Raw genomic sequence first — 21,094 nt, 5'->3', positions numbered from 1 at the left:
TTTATTCATAGTGAAATAACTAAAACCTTCTGGATTTGTTGCAAGTAAAATTATGAATAAATTTTATACCAAATTCCAGCGTATAGCCAATGGTTTTTGGGAGAGACTGCAGAGCATTTGTCTTAAATCCATGTGTCTTTGATAGTGGTGTTTCTTAAATAAAGTAGCATATATGAATAACAAATATAATATCAAGCACCAAAACGAAGTCTAGCATCCAAATCATAAACTGAATATACATCCACATTTTATCTGTTCTGGCCACTATTGACTTACAAAATGCTTTGCTCTGTTGCTAATTTAAACTTAACTACAATCTAGGATTTTTCCTGACCCTTGGCAGGAAATGGTTGCAAAACAGGCAAGTTCCATTTTTTTGCTACTGCTGTTTATTCATGCATGAGTACTGACACTCTATTATTTCAATCTGTTTTTCCCCTCTTCAGCTCAGATTCTTGATGTTTCAATTCCAAGTCTCTTAACTAAGATTCTTCATCTCTGCCATCTCAGTGGCCTGGTTGCACATGCTTTCAGTTATAAGACTTCTGCCTGCCTTATAATGCTTATATTTTCTAGATAAATGCCTAGGTTTAATTCATATGCATTCTGTATTGTCCTGTTTTTGACCAGATGTCTCTTTACTCAGTTCATTTACAATATGAAAATTTTATATATATATATATATATATATATATATATATATATATGCAATTATGTATATTTGTATATAAATTTTACTTTGCTCAATTCATTTCTAATATGAAAATTTCTAATATGAAAATGTATAAATATAAATATTATACTTTATATTGTATGTATATATATGGTACATAGATACATTAAGATGCTATGAAAAAGAGACCAAACAGGTATTTTCACACTTATTTAAAACTAGGTTGGTTTGTTTTCTGGTGATTTGTTACAGTTATCATCCAGACATCAAACTGCCCTGCCCTCCTGCTGCATCCTGTGTCTGACAGGTGACCTTTCTGTTCCTTAGCCCTCCTTTACTGTAATGCCTTTCACCTGGAAGACATCTGCTAGAATTTAGACAGAGGAAAGGGTCGCATATGGAGTTCCAAAGAAAACCACTGATGACCATGAGCCCACCACCATTTCCATTTAAGAACCACTGTCTCAGAGAAATAAAATAGGGCATTTGTAGAATTTTTTCAGAGTTGAATCTGGGAAATCAGGCAGACGACAAGTTTCAAATGTGAGAAGAGAATCTTAAAGCATTGTGGTCTATCGTAAAAGCCTGGTGAAAAATAGTCTCCTTTCCAAGAAGCTACTCTTTTTTATGGACCACCCATTATGTACCAAATGCCTAATATTCAAAGCCAAACAGACAAAAATGGATTCCATGATCTTGAGCAAGGAGGAACCTTGCCAAGGACTGAGCTTAAGTGCTTCTATAGTAGAATGTAACCAGCAAACGGAAATGCTGCATTCTGTTATTTTGACTCTTAAGTTTACGTTCATGCGTTCATCTTTATTTTTTAGTATTTGTATATAAAGTTACAGCCTTGTCTGATAATAACTGACCTAAAAAATGCATTTTGCAGGATAGCATAAATATTCCACAGCAATAATGCCACAAATTTTAATTAGTTAGCTATAATTCTGAAGTAAATCCTATTTATTAGGGAAAAAAAGAATGGAGGGGTAAATATACCTTGAATTTTGGTATGATTTAAATGTCTTGTACCTGATGGACTTTCCAGCATACATAATTGAGACAAATTAGAATAAATGCAAAAAGGAGAAAACTGCTTCTAGTGGGATTTTATTTCTGCCAATATGAATATAAATATATGGTTGAAAGAGTTATAAACTTAAAATAATATATCAAAGGACACTAGTCCACCAAGGAACATATTCATCCTCTGCAAAGACGCTCATGTTGTCTGTAAGCCCCTTAATCTCAATGGATCTCAGCTTGCTTTGCAAAAATGGGTTAAATATTCTGAGAGTATTTTGAGATGAAATAATGCAAGACTCTATATGAAGAACCATTAAATATGACATGTGATAATCCAGTATATGGCTTTACATGAACTATACTGTGAATTGAGGATTGCGCTGCAGACTGAGACATGGGACACCTGATTCAGTCACCGTTTGTACTAAAATGTATGTTTCATCCAGTCACCATTACCAAGTGTAACAGGATAATGGTGAACACTCTTCCATTTGTCGCTCTAGATCAACTTTATATACTTTTTCTAGACTTCTCTCTGCTTTCCAGCTTGTGGTTGTAATCGGCCAACTGACAAGAGATTGAATGTGTAAGGAGAACGAGGTTGGGTTTTTCTTTGCGTGGATACACCCACATTAACAGAAGACCATGGGGGAGGGGAAGGGAAAAAAAAAAAAAAAAACAAAAACAAAAGTTAGAGAGGGAAGGAGCCAAAACATAAGAGACTCTTAAAAACTGAGAATAAACTGAGAACTGATGGGGGGTGGGAGGGAGGGGTAAGTGGGCGATGGGCATTGAGGAGGGCACCTGTTGGGATGAGCACTGGGTGTTGTATGGAAACCAATTTGACAATAAATTTCATATTAAAAAATAAATAAAAATAAATAAATAAAAAAGATACACTCTGTACAAGGTTCTTTCATGGAATGTACACTTAATGGGTCTATGTTTATGGGATACCGAGGAGACCATAAAGAAGTACTTACATAATTAAGTTAATTTCAGATGGTGATTTGTGTTATGAGGAAAGTGAAATCAAGTGCCTTTGAAAGTAGTGCCAGAAAAGTTCTCTGTGAGAAAAGGCTTTACAGTTGCAAACTCAGAGAACTGGAGGAGGCAGACCTGGAAAGATCACAAGAAGGAGCATCCCAGGGAAGGAAGCAGGAAAGTACTTTGTAGAAGCAGGCATAGTCCCTCAAAGCATGCAGAAGAGTCGATGTGGCTGCACATCAGAAGAGTCGATTTATGCTGCTACGGGGGAAGGACAGGGCAAAATAAAATCACAGAGGGGACAAGAAGAAGTAACATGGTGGCTTCAAAGATAAATAAACCCTCTGGAATGCAACTGGCAGATCAACAAGTGGGATCAAGCTAAAACGCTTCCACACAGCACAAATACCATCAACAAAATGAAAAGGCAATCTGTGGAATGAGAGAAAATATTTGCAAATCACCTGCTAAGGGGTTAATATTCAAAATATACAAGAATTCATACAACTCAGTAACAAAAAGCAAACAAGCTGACTTGAAAACGGGCAGAGGAACTCAACATTTTCCAAAGAAGTTATACAAATGTCCAACAAGTGCATGAAAATGTGCTCAACATCAACGATCATCAGAGACATGAAAATCAAAGGATTACCTCCTCACACTTGTTAGAATGACTGTCCTCAAAAAGGCAAGAGATAACCAATATTGTCAGGGTGTGAAGGAAAGGGAATACTGGGCGTGTAAATTAGTGCAGCTACTGTGAAAAACTGTGTGGGGGTTCCTCAAAGAATTAAAAATAGAACTACCATCTTTTCCAAGGATATCACTTTTGTGTATATATCCAGAGAAAATGAAAACAGGATCTCAAAGAGGTGCTGGCACCTTCATGGTCACTATAACATTATTTACAAAAAGCCAAGATAAAACAACCTAAACATCCATTAACAGATGATTGGATAACAAATATCACACACACACACACACACACACACACACACACACACACAGGAATATTATTTAGTGAGGAGAGTGAAGGCATGGATGAACATTGAGGGCATTATGCTAAGTAAAATAAGAAAGGCAGGGAAAGAGAAATGCTCTACAGTATTATTTATAGGTAGGATCTAAAACAGTTGAACTCATCTAAACAAAGTAAAATGGTGGTTTCCAGGACCTGTGGGTTGGGGGAAATGGGAGACGTTTGTCGAAGGCACAAATTTCCAGTTATGAGATGGATACCTCCTGGGGATCTCATGTACAGCATGATGATTATAGTTAATATTACTCTGTTATATACTTGAAAGTTGCTATAGAGTAGCTCTTAAAAGTTCTTACCGCAGAAAAGAAATGGTCATTATGGGACAGGATGGAGGTGTTGGCCAACACTATGGTGGTGATCATTTGGCAATATTTAAGTATATCAAATCAACACATTGTGTATCTTAAATTTCTACAATGTTGTACATCAAATATATCCCAATAAGGCTGGAAAAAATGTTAATTATTACTTTGCGACTATTGAGAGAGAGAACGAGGAACAATGGATGAATGGCTCAATTTTACACTTACTGAGGATTAGAGTCCAAAGAAGTCCTGGGCCATTTATTCTGTTCGTAAAAGGGAAGTCATGGCAGTGAGGCCAGAGCATGAACCATACACCCCTGCCCAAACTAAACTCCAACTCACTCGGAGTGAAAACTTCTCCACCTTTCCACTTAACTCTCTGATCTTCTCTTCCACAACTCTCTTCTTTGGTCACTAGATTTCTGGTCACACTGTCTTCCATCTGTGGGGAATGTTCTTCCTGTGGTTTACTCATAAGCAGCTCCTCTCTTTCTTTCACATCTTTTCTCAAAGTCATCTCCATAGGACTTTGTGGGCCATTCTATCTAGAATTCTATATTGACTTAGTTTCCTATTGCTTCTGTAATAAATTGCCACAGACTAAGTGCCCTAAAAACAGCACGAACTTACTATCTTACAATGAGGGAGGACCAAAGTCCAACATGGGTCTTGAGGACCAAAATCAAGGGTGTGGGCAGGAAGCATTTCTTTCTGAAGGCTTTTTTATCTTCTGAAAGATGTCTTACTTTTCTGCATCTTCAAATCTTTCTTGGACTTTGACTTGCCTACCTTCCTTTTACACTTTTAGGAACACATGTAATTAAATTGGGTCTACATAGACAATACAGGATAATCTCCCCACCTTATCTGCAGGTGAGAAAACAACCTTAATTCCATCTGCAACTTTAATTGTCTTTGTTAAACATAACATAACATAATCGTAACATAACATAATCACAGGTCCCAGGGATTAGGACATAGACATACTTGGAAGATTACTACTCTGCATACCACATATAACCCTACCCAACATCTCCTATGCTCTTTCTCTACTTTATCATTTTCTCCTTAGCCTTTACTGCTATTCAAAACTTTGTAGTATAGTTTTCTTACTTATTGTGTTTGTTCTGTGTTTTCCCAAATAAAATGTGTATTCCTGAAGGTGGGAATTTTGTCTTTATGTTTTTCTTCCCTGTAGGATACCTAGGTCTAGGCCAATGGGAAGCATATGGTGGGCACACAAAATATTAATAAAAGCCATAAGTGAATGTATAATAATCAGCTTAGTTAACACAGGGAAAATTCCCATACATCCTTCAATGACCTAGTATTCTTGGTCATTATTGATGGTTGAGCATGAGAATACTCATGATATAATTCTGAATGAGATGGCGTAGTTAGTATAGATCTATGTTTATTATAACAGCTATGTTATGAAAAAAAAAATCTGATTAAACGTTATTTTTGCACCTGAAAATGATCTCTTTGGAGATCACAGACTCTAGTGTTGGCCATGTCCTGATTAACCTTTTAACACATGAATTTGAAGGAAGCATTGGCAAATATATTTTAATCCTCAATTCTTTTAGGAATTGCTAATAGACGGTAGAATAGAAAAAAATAATTATGGTTAGAAATGGGAACTTTAACTTCAGCAGTGACAATGTAAAATTTCTTTTTTTTTCAATTCCACAACTAAATGATATTTAAAAACAGTTGTACAAGACCTGCTTTTGCAGCAGTTTATATGAAAAGTTACTGAGTTGCTTTTCATTACAGTCTTAAATCAGTCTAAAATGTGAAATGGGTTTTTTAAAAGCTAGTGCAATCTTTAAAAGTAGTAACAAAAATGTTGTATCCATCACTACACAGATGAGGTGTACAATTTAAAAAAATTGTTGCCAATAATCCAATAATGTATTTTGAGCTCAAGAACTTTATGTGTATTTTATCACTACAGAGATGAGGTGTATAATTTTTTTTTAATGTTGCCAATAATCCAATGACGTATTTTGATCTCAAGAAGAGTCATCAGGTAATCTTCAGTAGGAAGAATATTTAGAGACCATCTTCCCACCAATAGCACACTTTAACTATTGTTTAGGAATCAGACACCACTTCCCAGGGCCTCTGTCCTCAGGAAGTTTGCCCTCAGTCCATCCCAGAGCCCAGCAGTCAGACTATGGATCAGAGAATTTTATCCTACGAAATCCAAGTCTAATTGTCTAAGGACCCGATGACCTCCCTCCAGTAGCTGGGGATCCATTTGAGGATCTGTTTCATCTTGGCTTCTGAATAGCAAAACACTGTGAGGCCACTGGTTATACATAAACATGCATGACGTGAATAGTCATCTCCAGCATCACTAGCTCATTGCTCATCATCTACTTTCACCCTTCCAGTAATGGGAAGCTCGCAAGCTCATGAAGCACTCCTCTTATTTATAGACGAGTATTAACATCTTTTTTTATGCATATGAAACCACACCAAAACTCTTTCTTCCTGTAACTCACACCAGTCATTGATAGCCAGTTTCCTCTCAAGCAGCACAGAACACAGCCGATTTCTCTCCTACATAACAGCTTTACAACTTACTAAAGGCATGTATCACATGTCCCTGGAGTATTTTCCTTTCAAGGCCAAACATCCTCAGTTCTACCTGCTGATGTGTGCAATCCATGATTTCTAAAATAAGGCAAGTGAAGTTCACACAGAGTTCTTGGGAAGTGAGATGATGCAGAATACAAGGGAACCATTCACTGGGGCACATTTTGAGACATGTGGTTTTACTACTCATATGCAAAATATTACAAAATAGGTAATATGCGATATAATTGCTTCCTAATTGTCTATTTCCGTGACACATTTTTCTCCCTTATATGTATCAGCACCTGTTGCTTTCCTTGCTCTCAACAGGTCCACAGACTTCGTCTTCGTGCAAAATGTATTAAAGGCACGCTGACTTTGTGTAGGTAAACACTCTTATTTTCCCCTTGAAGAAAGAAGATACTCTATCTTTGTTTCATCGGGCACCTCAGTGCTCAGGTGTCTGAATCCTTAAAGACTCTATGCTGAATAAATATCAAAGGCATTTCAAACCATGAAACATTGTAAATATTTATATACTAGTATCAAGAATTAGCTCAAAATATAGTCTAACCCATGCTTCGATTATACTATGGGGCTTTAAAACACCAACACAGTTTTGAAGACCTGTAAGAATAAACATCAGTCAGAATATGTAAGGAGGCTTCACTTAGGACATAGAGGCTTGCAGATTACAATTATTGAATCAAAGGTGATAGACTCAAAGAGTAAAAAATCTTGAGAAAGTGTCAATTCTCTCAGCGACACTTATCAGATTTCCCTAAACATAAGCTAGGACAGCATTACAGAGCATGAAATATCAGAATGGTGAATAAAAGGGAAAAATATACAGCTCATGTGTTCAACTCTAAGACCCACTCAATTGGTTTCATATGGGTTCTAGAAATGCACATATAAATACGTAAAATAAAAACTTATACATTGTTTTTGACAATGCACATAAATGAAAAGATAGTGATGGAAAAATTCTGGAAAAGGGTGGTAGCAATGTTTGCACAACAATGTGGATATTTTTAATGCCACTCAACTGTACCCTTAAAATGGTTAATATGGTAAATTTTATGTTATGTATATTTTATCACAAGAAAAATTTAAGTTTATAGGTTTAAAAAGGTGTTGAAGTGAAGTAAATGATGATGCTTTCTCAATTAGGGCTCAGATAATTTGGAAAATTATAGCACATCACCACCACATGATACACAAAATAGCAATATCTAGTTACCCAACTCAGATGAGTTTCTGAAATCATTCGGGGAACAATTTAAATACTTTAAAAGAATTTTAAAGGCAAATTAAGACATGAGGTCCATCACTTATACTAATATTTGTTTTCCTAAATAATCCTATTATCAACGCTATAGAAATGTTTAGCATCCTGATTTCATGCACTTGATAAAATATTATAAAGCCTATGTTTAATGTTTCATAGATTAGGGATATTTTTCTAATGCACAAAAACATTAAGCATAAAAAATGTACACAATGTAATATAACATGCTAATATGACAAACATTTTAATGATTTATAAATAAGTATAATGAATATTAATGTTATTTAATGCTTTATAGATTTATCTACATTTGAAGTTTTTTAATATTTAATAATAATTTGAGGTATATGTATATGAATATATGTGAATTTTAATTCACAGTGAATAGTTTCATAGTTAAGCCCAATAATTGCAAAATTAGCCAATTTTAAAGAGAACTATTATTTCTGAGTCTATTTCATAGACTGCACCAATTTATATTGCTTATAAATAAGCTTGCTATACTCACTTGGGTAGAGATGCTTTAGAATGTTTGTCAAAAAGCAATATCACTAAGGTAATATTTTTTTTATTTTCTTATTCCCAATGAATAATAAATGGCTATATTTATCTCTTCATAAATATTTAGGCACCAGAAGTTCTGATGAGACTCTTCCTTTAAAAATTATTTTAAAGTGTATTCTATACTCAAATGTGGAAAATTTTAGGTAATATTAGTTTTTCATGCATTGTATTTAATAACAGCAAAAGGAATCATAAAAGGAAGCTATACGGCTGGAACAAATGGAGACTATTTCTGAGAAATTGCAATTATCCTTGATTCTTGATTTACTCTTATGTACCACAAGGTGATAAATTTGACAAAAAGTCTTCTTAATGGTCGCTGTGCATGAGCAACTAGTTATCATTCTATTAATGAAGGGCCTCATCATCCACTCTTTTCCTGCCTAGTGGTCTGAGGCATTGTTAGTATCAAGACTTCTGTCTCCAGTGAAAATCAATGCTTCAAAAAATCTATTTCATTGTTTATGCCAGAATTGTTTCACCTTTAGTTCTAACTAATAAGCATCGCATAAGATAGAAATACATAGTTATTAAAGGCATACTATGAATATACAGGCTCTCCTATAAGGTAATACTTTCCAAAGGCTTTAGAATTCATCTAAAGTTGATATTGAACAAGTAAAGCCAAGGGGACAGAAACTGTTTTGACTCATATAATTATTGTCTGTTGAGTAGTAATTAATTTGACTATAATAATTCTATGCTTAATCCATGATCTCTACTTAAATTCATCGTTATATGATTTTACCATACTTTTTAGTTAGATACTCAGTACATCAATAGTTATTCCATCAATAATCGTTTCTTTATCTTTCGTCTGCTACACTTATTCTGAGTATATAAATTTACCTACTCTGTCTATAGAGTTAATCACTACACCCCACTAAGTGTACTCTAATATCGAACCTCCCCTCCACCAATCTCTACATACTTTCTTTTCTCCTTTGTCCATCCCCTCTGACTCTGAGCAGTGCTTCTCGGAGGCTGAAGAGATCTAAGACACATACATTGCCCACACTAGTTTCTAGTTAGATTATCCATTATGGTAAATTTGGAAAATACGGGTAATCATAGAAGAAGTAACGCATGATGTGTTCATCTGATGAAAGGATTTATAATATTTTAGATAATTTTCCTTCAGTATTTGTCTATATATTGAGGTATTTGTCTATATATTTGCCTATAAATTGTCTTCACCCTTCTGGAATTTTGTGCCATCATAAACTTCAATAAACAACTTCCGCAAATTCTTTCCTCAACAATGTTTCCCTGTTTTCTCTACAAATATATATGATTTCTCAGTTAAAAGCGCCTTAATACGGATACTGCCAAATATCATATCCTCATTGCCAGACTTAATGAAAATAACTTACATTGTAGGTGTAATTTCTCCATCACGCATTCACTCTTAACAATTGACTCCTTTGGCTTTGGGTCTCTGACCCTCTTTCCAAACCAAAAGAGCTTCTACGTCTTAAACTTTTCTAGATTCTCTTCAGCACTGATGTTCCCTTCTCAAAAGACTGATGCTGTCCTTATTACAAACTACTCTTTTTTTAGGTTTATAAAAGGGAGCAACTTCCTGCCTTATTCCTATAACTTTTTGCTGACCTCTGTCCCTCTATGGCATCAACAAGGAGAGCAAGAAATGAGAAGACAGCAGGTTCAGTTGTAGAAAGTTTTTGCAGGTTCCGTTTCCACTTAATCGACTTTATGTTTCTAGGTGACATTAAAACATGGCTAATTTATTAATTAACCTATATCTAATTGGTATTCCAGATTTTAGCACACATTTATGGAGAAGTGTTAATTTTAAAATGTTTAGCTCCTTTGCATATAAAGTGTCTGAAATTAATTTATTTCAAATTGATATAGCTCTTTACAAATTCATTTAGAAATTTAAAAAGTAACATTAGTTAAGTATGTCAACAGTTTCTTTCATTATTTTAACCTAATGTAATAAATAGTATTGAATTCAAAGTGCAATATATTATAATGTAACATACAAGAGTTCATAAAAGAGCTGTCACTGTGGAGTTCTATTTCAACTGTGACATGGGACGCCTACTTTGATCACTGGTCAGCATGGCTAAATCTCCTTAAAAAAAAATATCTAGCATACAAAAAACAGATTCTCTAGAACAGAGGGACCTCATTTTATTTACAAGGGAATACAAAATCTTCTGGTGCATAATATCCTGTCTTTTCTATACTTTCCAAAGATTCTTATACATTTGGCTCTGAAAACTTCCATTCAAATGTTTTGACCTAAAAATGAGAGTAGCTTCAAAAGCATTGACCAGAAGAATCGTGATCTGGGTGTTTAAAGTTTGTCAACCCTCTTCATTTCCCTGCTAGAAGTAGAAGTCTATATTAATCCAAATCAAACACCCATAACCTCTGGTAAATATAGCAGTAGAAGCTCTGTGATCTTACCACGTGTTGATAAGACCCAAAACTAACTATAATTGAACCCAATCAAGAAAACTTGAAATGAATAGCTACTTTAATTCCAGAAGAACCAAAAATCAAATATGGCTAGGCTTTTGAAAAATTAAAATAAAACACATAGAGAATCCTTATCTTGGTATTGGGACTTGACACATACATGTGAAATGCCTTATATTTACACAAAATTCAATCTAGAGGAAATCATTCTATGGCAGCAAGGTAAGATCCTATCTTCTTTGGCTTAATGTACAGCACATTGGATCTTTATTGCATTTTTAGAATAGGTAACTTCCCATGCCAAGATTTAATTAAAGTTTAAATATTTGAAAGGGGTGGTGATAATGTTGTCTCTAATAAAAAATTTACCTGTCTTGGGATCAATAGAGAAATAAGGTTGTCCCTGAAGAATGCTATAAACGACTCTGGCACTGTTTCCATAGGTCGGGTCATCCGCGTCGGTGGCCTTGACCTGGAGCACATATGCACCTGGAAAATAAGACAGTATGAATCTAGCATCTTTGTTTTACAGAGCACAAGGTCATGTCTTTTATCTGTGGACTCCATTTTCCGTTAGAATTTGGCATTGCTCAACGATTCTGTGAATATAGGCTGTCACTGGAAATGACGTAACTACTATAACCAAAATGGTGGGCAACAGTATAGCTCTCAGTGCAAATGATACATATTTTAAAAATCTATTTTAAAAGCTATATTCATTTCCAGTAGCAAGATGATTGAACTGAAAGTCATTATGATAGCTTTATTGATTTGTGCACCAGAGAAAACACGACACTGCTTACATTAGCTCATCTGCTTACTATAGATGCATTAATTTCATGATTAGGTTATCAATGGAAAAGCTAAAAGGTTTGACGGCTTACTGAAGCCTAGAGGCTGTAAGTAACTTGCATTGCTATTTAAAATCAACATCTATGTACCAGCATGAGGAACACTTTAAGTTAGGACAGAGTATTTGAGAAACTGAGCAACCAAAAATAATTGCAATTAAGACAACAGGAGCACCCCGAGGCCTCAAGACTGAATTAACCTAAGGATTCAGTGACAAAGAAAACATTAAAGACAATCCAAATTATGTTAGTGATGGTTAGAAGGCTAGAAGGATGGTTAGATTATATAAGTTAAGATTATATAAGTTAATACCATATATATGCACAAATATATAGCAGAGCAAGGAACAGAGAAAGGGAACCCTGAGAGGTTATAGAATTAACACATAGAAAGAACAGTAATTAGGAGCAGTGCTTTTGATATAAAATGCGACTAAATAAGAGTTTCACTACAATACCTAAATACGGGTGAGAGTTCATATGAGAACCGATTCGGATATAATTTTAAGTGTGCACGTATTTACCTGTCAAAATGTATTTGAAAAATGAGTTCCATATTATAGGTTCACAGTTGTAATATGATATCATCTCAGTTCTTGCCAATGAACATTCATATCTTTATAAAATTCTAACTAAAAATTTTTTTTTGAAGAGTGATACATTACCTACATGCATTAACTTAAATTCGTTAATGTTTTTATTTCCTCTAATTGATGTTGAAAATGCTAATAAATGGCATGGTGTTTGACTGAGTAATTCCGATTTGAGAATTCATGCATATGTATCATATGGTCAGGCAATACACAGAAACCCACAGAGTGGTTCACTTATTTCCAACGATTTCTCTCAAAGTTAAGAGCATGTATTCACCAATTCAGTCACTCATTTAACAATGGGGATTAAGGAGTGCACTTGAGCACTGAGTGTTATATGCCAGTGATGAAGCACTAAATCCTACTCCTGAAACCACTATTACTCTATGTTAGCTAGAATTCAATAGAAACTTGAAACAAAAAAAAGGAAAAAAATTCTCCGGTTTCCTATGATTTGTCAGACACACTAATCAGAGTGTCAGGGAAGAAATATGAACAAAGCTGAGAGGCCAAAATTCTCAAGGATAATATTTTGTCTAGAGAGGAATCAGAAGAGGAACAAATACTGAAATACACAAATATATAGCTATGGCTATACATACAACTCTTCCAACAGGTATTTTATCTTTACCTTGACATACTATCTACTTATGCAATAACCGATATTTCAATTTTTATTTGGATGAAAGAGATGGAACTTTTCACATATTCTTGAACTGTACTCTACTCCTTAAAAAATATATTGGACAGTCATGTTATATCAGCACATAACCATAATTAAAGTAATAAATATCATTAAAGTAATAAAAGTATGGAATACTAAATTGAACCAATCTCCTTTTAGTGGACACTCTACTTAGAGAATTGGGAGGGGGGGTGTCCTATTATAAACAAATGTGGAATTGGTAATCTCCTACCATTGAGAGAGCTAGGTCTAAAAGTATATGAAGCAGACATGTCAATATATATTGTTGTTGACTCCCAAAAAGGTTGTAGTAATTTACATGTCTACCAACCTGGTATATTTTCCAGTATTCTCACCAGTATTCATTGTTCTTCTTTTGTATCTTCTTATATTATGAGTGAATTTCAGTACCTTATGTATGAGTCATTTTTATTTTGTGTGTTTGTGTGTATGTATATAAACCTTACTCAAATTCTTAACCTATTTTACTTTCATAGTCTATATCTATCTGTCCATCTTTAAAATTATATTTACTGGCTCATGGGTGCCTGGGTGGCTCAGTCGGTTAAGCCTCCGACTTCAGCTCAGGTCACGATCTCACAGTCCGTGAGTTCAAGCCCCACGTCGGGCTCTGTGCTGACGGTTTGGAGCCTAGAGCCTGCTTCAGATTCTGTGTCTCCCTCTCTCTCTGCCCCTCTCCCGCCTGTGCTCTCTCTCAAAAATAAACACTAACAAAAATTTTTTTAAAGTATATTTACTAGCTTATTTTGACTTGTAGTCTTTTTTTTTTTTCATTTTGTGTTCCAAGTGGTTTTCCTTTATGTTTATCAGTGTGTGCGTATATGTATCCTTCCCTCAAAAATATTATTCTATCTGTGTGGCTGATGAGATTTGGTGGTTTTAATTAATCTCTTCTTCTAATCTATATTCAATGAGCATATGTGTTCTGGAACCTAGAGTAGGTGGGCTATCTGGTTTTCATAATGCAAGCACACGTGGCCTACTTCTGCTCACATGTAGGTCATGTGATAGTCATACTCTATTTATTTGATTTCAAGAAGATTAATATTACCAATAGGGATGAATTTTTAAAAAAATCCAACACAATGCCTGTGTTTTAAAATGAGAGAACTGAAGCCCAGTGATGTTCAAATCATTCTTGTTGACACTAAAAGAATGTCACCAACACATTCTCATTCAAAATGGTCGAAGAGATGGGAGCAGAGCTGAGCCCTCACGATTTCGGCCCAAGTAGACATCAACTTACTGACTGATTCGTTTCTTCTTTCAATCCACAAATGTTCAGTGGCACACACCATACACCAGGGACTGCTCTCAACAAACCATAAAAGAGAAATTCATTGCATAGCTATTTATTCAGACAAATGTCACCTCCAGCAAGGCGTTTTTATATTCTATGCATTTTTTGCATTTGGGGTATGAAAAATGTGCTAGAAATATGTTGAAAATATAAGTGGACTATGTATAATTTATGGCTTCTATAAAATCATTTTTTTTTAATTTTCTAGGTGAATAAGCATGTTCTACTCATTGAATATGTGCTTTGTTTTTCATCACCCCTGCAACTGTCTCAACTAGTTTGGGCCCTCACTTTCATAACTGCAATGCTGAGAAACATTCTAATTGCTTCCTCCTCCAGCTCTTGTCACACAGGAGCATCACAGTCATTGTCCCATAACACAAGGTTGATCATGTTACTCTCCTTCTTTGAAAAATAAGTTAAAAATTTGGGACACCTGGGTGGCTCAGTTGGTTAAGCATTTGACTTTGGTTCAGGTCATGATCTTGGGTTCGTGAGTTTGAGCCCTGCATCGGGCTCTCTGCTATGAGTGTGCAGTTGGTTTCAGATTCTCTGTTCTCCTCTCTCTCTCTTCCCCTTCCCCGTTCATGCTTGCTCTCTCTCTCTCTCTCTCTCTCAAAAAATAAATTGAAAAAACATTAAAAAATAAATAATTAAAACAAAATAAGTCCTAAAGGGTTTCTATTCCTTTTGAAAGAAAAATCACCTAAACTCACTGGCATGCTATGAATAGCATGATAGGCATGAGCTTCAAAATCCCTGTAGATTAATTTCTTTGTATATACATATAGTTTTAAGCTTATTTATTTATTTTGAGAGAAAGAGGGAGAGAGAGAGAGAGAGAGGAAGAGAGAGGGAGAGAGAAAGAATCCCAAGCAAGCCCCACACTGTCAGGACAGAGCCCAACACAGGGCTTGATCTCACAAACTGTAAGATTATGACCTGAGCCAAAACCAAGAGTGGGTCTCTTAACCGAATGAACCACCCAGGAGCCCTCTGTAGGTTAATTTCTGACTGTGCGGCCAGGGACTCCAGGCCAAGTCTGTACATACTTCGTTACTGTGGAGTTGAGCCTCTTTCATACCTCTGTATTCTTGCCCAAGTAATCCTGTGACCGGAAGCACTTTTGCCTCGACCATCTGGAAAAATAGTACCCACCCTTGATGTCCCAGCTGCACTGTCACTTCCATGAATGCTTGTTTTTCTACTCCCAAGCAGAGATCATGTGTCCACACCTCTGTATTGCTCTCAGTCTCAATACGTTTTGATTTTTTGAAACTCAATACAATATGTTTTTTCTCATGGGCTACAAAATCTTTTACATCAGCCACCCTTCCATATTCATTATTTTTATACCCAGTCTGTCATGACATAATTCCCAAATACATGTTTATCAGCTGGATACATATAGTACTCACATGTACACACAAGACACAAATTCTATATGCATCATACTCTAAATGGGGGATCTGGCAGCTGGTTGTGGCCTTGAGGGTACTTTTTGACACTAAATTGTGAGTCTAACTTGTCCTGAATATCTAAAGTATGTCACTGTTCTCACTTAAGAGAGCAGACCAAGGTGAGTGACATTACATTAAAAAAACCACATAAGCAAGATTTAGCCACAGTATGAAAAGCACACCCATGGGGAGTTAATGACAAGTTGTTTTCTTCTGAATATTTTTAACCCTTCTCAGGATTGAAGCATGAAAAGGAAAAAAGGGACAAATCATATCTAGAGAGACATATGGTTTTCTTTCAGCTCTTGCCTTATGTAGACATTGCATTGTAACCAAGATATAATACAATTCCAGTTAGAAAGGTATGGAATGATAAAGACTCTAGAATTGCTTTCCAAATAAGATTGGAAAATAAATATGCATTTTATTACCTTAAAAGACATTAAGCAGCAGAGAAATGTAAAGCAGAAAGGCTTACAGAATCAACAGAGAGAGAGCATGTGTGGGTAAGTGTGCATGTGCATACACACGTGTAATAGATCCTACAAAGGAGTTGGATAGTATAACACATTGAAACATGAGATGTGCTAAAGCTAGGCTTAGCTCTAAGGTAAAATTAAGCATAGACATACAGCAGGTGAGTTTAGTCTTTAAAGCAACTGGGTCTTTAATCAATTTTGCATTAGCTCTCACTGCACTACTCACGAACACTTGGCTGTTAGCTTCCTTCTATGGATTCTCGTCCCATGTTTGCCCTTTAAAGCTGTAAATGGCCCCTCTGTCCTTTTTATCTTCACCAGGGGCTGCATGTAAAGCTTTTACAAGGATTACTAAGAACACCGATTCCTGGGCCTCCATCAGAAAGTCTTATTTAAATGTTTGTGGGCGGGCTAGGTATCAGAAAGTGTTAAAATCTTCACTGATCAGTCTGATGAGCCGAGTCTTACACAATTTCACCAATTAGGAAAGGCTGAATTACTTGCCATTGTGATTATTATTTGTGCCTCAGGAACCCCAAAGCCTATGTTCGAATCTGAGATTGACCACTAGCCAACTGTGTGACTTCAAACTAATTATGTAACCTCTCCATTTTAGTTTCGTCATATGAAAAGAAAAGGAAAAAATAGTACCTATCTTCTAGCCATATTAAATGAGTTAATATTGATAAAGAAGTTACAATAAAAGTTTTCCACCTAGTATGTGCTATTTAATGTGTAACAAAATAAATGCATGCATACTTATTTTCAATGCCTGTCCTCAAGACCTCCTTATTGATATTCATATACTGATCTGGACTGTATCTTCGTATGTTGGAAAAACGTGATTTGGGAATGTGCATTTAGAATACATTAAAATACAAACAAGTAGAATATGACAATATGGAACCACTTTGTTAGAGACCCAAGAAAGAAACGTTTGTATACTTGTCACATTTGCTTGAAATAATCAGAGCTTTTAAAGATTAGTAAAGATAATATGTCCTAGAAATCCTCCAGAGTGAATTGTATGCCCTCTTCAACTGCACTTCTAGGATAAGAACAGGCACTTCGGTTTTATACTGTCTTCCACAATGATTCTGCTCAGCCTGGCCATAGAACATCCCTTGGCAAACCTGGACGGTGGCTTTGACATCCACTTACGATTTGGTATTCAGTCCAAGGACCCAAAAGCACTCTAACGTTATAAAACTTTTGTTCTAGATACGTACTAAATATTTTAGGCTATATGTATTTACACCTCGTGATTCAAATGTACTTTGATGGATAAGACAATCCATTTTTACGAGCACTTTATCTCTCTGTTGTGTGCCAAGAATTCTATACCACATACACCAGTAAAAATGCTAATGACTGTTCCCAGTGACACGCTAAATTCCAATTACCAGTGATGATACAATGTTGCCTCCTTTGTGCCCAATGTAATTGGAAATTATTTTCATGAATGCTGTCAGGAAATTCCATAGAAATCATGATGAAATATAAGAGTTTGGAATTCATTCATTCAGTGGCTTTTAGCCATAATTTTCTAAGCTTTGTATTTTTCTGTGTAATATTGTATTCTTAAGGATAAAAAATGTTTTTTGATTAAATGCAGTTAGCCAAGATATTAAGGACCAGTTAATGTAATTAATTATTTGTTTAACACACACTCTACACTCCTAAAATTATTTGTTTTTATTTGATCGATGATTCTGCCGTGTTAAGGGTAAAATTTAAAAAAAAATATGTCTATCTACCCATCTACAGACCTTCCTCAACCTACAATTAGGTTACATCCTGATAAACACATCCTAGTTGAAAATATCTTAAGTTGAAAATGCATTTAATACATGTGACCTACTGAACATCATGGTTTAGCCCAGCTTAACTTAAATGCTCTCAGAACACTTACATTAGCCTACAAAATCATCGAACAAAAACTTATCAAGAGGCTGTCTGTACTTATCTACTTATCCATCTATCTCTCCATCATGTATCTACGTATCTATCGATCAATTCTATTTATCTGTATCTATCTTCCTATCTATTTATCTACTTAGCTTTAGTAAAAGAAAAAAAAACAAATTGTATATGTATATGTGTGTATATGTCTGTGTACATAAACCAGAAGTATTGGATCCTAGAACTGGCTGTATAATTGAATATATATATGATTGTTTTGAAAGCTGTTTCAATTCTGTAAGGATAATAATGTAATTTTAGTGAATAGTATGGTAATCCCACCCTCCCAAATGAATACCACCTAATCTTAAAACTGTCTATATATGTATTTATATATCACTATCTCCCTGACACCTCCATGTGTGTTAGAAGAAGCTTAACTTCCATGAAGGTAGTTGGCTCAAGTTTAAACTGACAAGTGCAAGTGATTTTTTGTTTTGTTTTGTTTTGTTTTGTTTTTTGTTTTTTTCTGGCTAATGATGAGTGGTTAAGAAGTATAAAGGTAACCCAGTTCAAGCCCATAAAACCAGAGATGTTTGTTGAGAGCTTCTAGGAAATGTTCTCTTTCTCTTTTTCTCTGGAATTGGTGTGCAAATATCTGGAACTAATACAGCCATTTCAACAGCTTGGGGGAAATGCCACCAGAGACAGCGATACACAAGAGGCCACAAACTTAGGAATCCCAGGAAAGGAAGTGAGGAGCCTTGATCAAACTTGGCTAAAGCTCAACCTCCAAACATTTGATGGTTCAAGACCATAAATCCTTTTTTGTGTGAGATTTTTATACTTTGAGTTGGACTGGGAGGTTTTTGTTGTTGTTGTTACTTCCAAATTAACAAAATTTTGGCAAGTCACCTAAACACTGTAAGCCTGTTATTTCAAATTGAAAGTAGGATTATAAATACTTGGGATCACATGGAACTCATTTACTCATTAACTCATGAGTTAATGCATGTAAATTGCTTAGCATAATAACTGGCACATAGGGAGCCCACATCAAAGTGGTTGCTGTTAAAATTCTTCAACTTTATAATGAAGGGGCAACATTTTCTTGTTTCCTTCTAATTCTAGTAATTGGTTGTACAAATTGAAACAAAATCCAATCTTAATTCTTTTCAAAGTATCTTCCCCATTACTGTAGATTAATCTTTCAGTTATAGGATTTTGAATATATCACTGCCCTTTTCAAATCCTTCGATGGTGTGGCATGAATCACTACTTAACATCTGAATTCCTTCAAGACTATTCAATGTCTGAAATCCATCTGTTTTTTTTTTTTTTTTTTTTTTTTTTTTTTTCATTCTAAAATTTAACTCCTCTGCTTCTCCAAGCCTCCTCTTTGGGAAGTTTGTCTTATCCACTGCCCAACAAAAATTAGAGCTCTGCTAATTAATTTGGGGGTAACGATTCTGAGCCTCTCATCTGAGAATTGAAAACATATATCTGAATCTCATCAAGGGTTTGCAAAATATAAATTAGGCTATTATCTGTATGTCACCTCCTTTTGGTTTCTTTCACTATTGCCTGTGCCCAAGCCACTTCTCATAATCCAGTCTACTTCAGGAAGGACTACAGACAAACTTGCTCACCATTACACTTTCACAGAATATTTCATCAGTTCCTTCCCTTACCTGAAATCTTGCTTTCCCCTGTGTTTAGCACCCCCTCGTGGTGCATTTTGGACTCACAACTGCATTCCTTCAGCTTTCCAATACTGCTTCTGATGTACTGATCTTTCCCACCAAGAATGCAAGGTGCTCCTCGTGTTCACCTCTTTTATCTGGAGGCGTGTAAGATTGATACAAATCTCTATCTCTAGGTTGCCTCCAACAAAGGCTGTTTTCTTCAACATTGTTTATTCTTGGCCCTGCCCTTGCTACTCTGATCACCATTTTTAATCTTCTTTACAGACTTCTTTTCTTGTCCCTGGCCTTCAAATGTTCATGAATCTCAGGTTTTTCTCTCACACTCTATATGCCTAACTCTACAATTTCATTCATATTGGCCTCCCAGTGCCAGCAACTGGATTGCCATTTCTATTGTCTAGGTTCTTAAATAACAAAATTGCAAGTTGACCAGAGCAAGATGTACCCAATTTCTTGGTTACATTCTAAACTTTTTAAAAACCAATTATTGTTTTTTGGGAGACCAGTCTCTTTAACTGACTAAGCATTGCTAACATATGTTTGTCCTCTCCCTTCTCCCACTATTTTTCTTCAAAATGTTGTTTCTCACTTGAATTATAGTTTTATGATACTTCATAATCATCCTGTTGCCTGCCATAACAATGTACCATCCACCCTATGTATTTAAGCCACATTTGTTTTTTCAAAATGTAAATTTGATTTTGTCTTCATCAATATCCTTAATGTTCTTTGGGCATCTGTCTCTACCTACATTTCCATGTTCATCCATTGCCACACATTCTGTCTACTATTTGCTGCTTTAATACAATATTACTTCCCCACAACATAGTGCTACTCCATATCCTGCTCTTTAGAAATTTGTCATGGAAGTCAGAAATGTCCTCCTGCACCCAGGTACACTTCAGCCCAAAGTGAGCACTGGCTTCAATAGCTCCTCTTCCAGAAACTCATTTCGATACATTCACAGAGTGTCTCTTCTTTATCTTTCCTTTTTCCCCTAGGCTGCAAGCATGACACATAGAGTAAAGACTGTTTCCTGTTCTTACTGGAATTCCAGTAGCTACGATGGAGCTTGGTACATAATAGATGCTTAAAATATGTTTCCTGAATGAATAAATTAGAAAACAACAACAATGAGCTTGGCTTAGAAAATATTTTTGATTAGCTGATATTAG

The 21,094-nt window shown here is 35.4% G+C and overlaps 1 protein-coding gene across 1 annotated transcript in view; it reads right to left on the bottom strand.

The window, feature by feature from the left end:
• The window catches only part of CDH12 (cadherin 12), a 287,396-nt gene that overhangs the window by 83,656 nt on the left and 182,646 nt on the right, over window positions 1-21,094 (bottom strand). The window contains exon 4 of the mRNA XM_042908231.1: window positions 11,292-11,411. Within this exon, the coding sequence (XP_042764165.1) occupies window positions 11,292-11,411 (120 nt within the window). The remainder of the gene's footprint in view (window positions 1-11,291; window positions 11,412-21,094) is intronic.

This window comes from Panthera leo, chromosome A1 (assembly GCF_018350215.1).
Source record: "Panthera leo isolate Ple1 chromosome A1, P.leo_Ple1_pat1.1, whole genome shotgun sequence".
NCBI lineage: Eukaryota > Metazoa > Chordata > Mammalia > Carnivora > Felidae > Panthera > Panthera leo.
The sequence above is the reverse complement of the archived record's forward strand: the minus strand, read 5'-3'. Positions and strand labels throughout refer to the sequence as shown.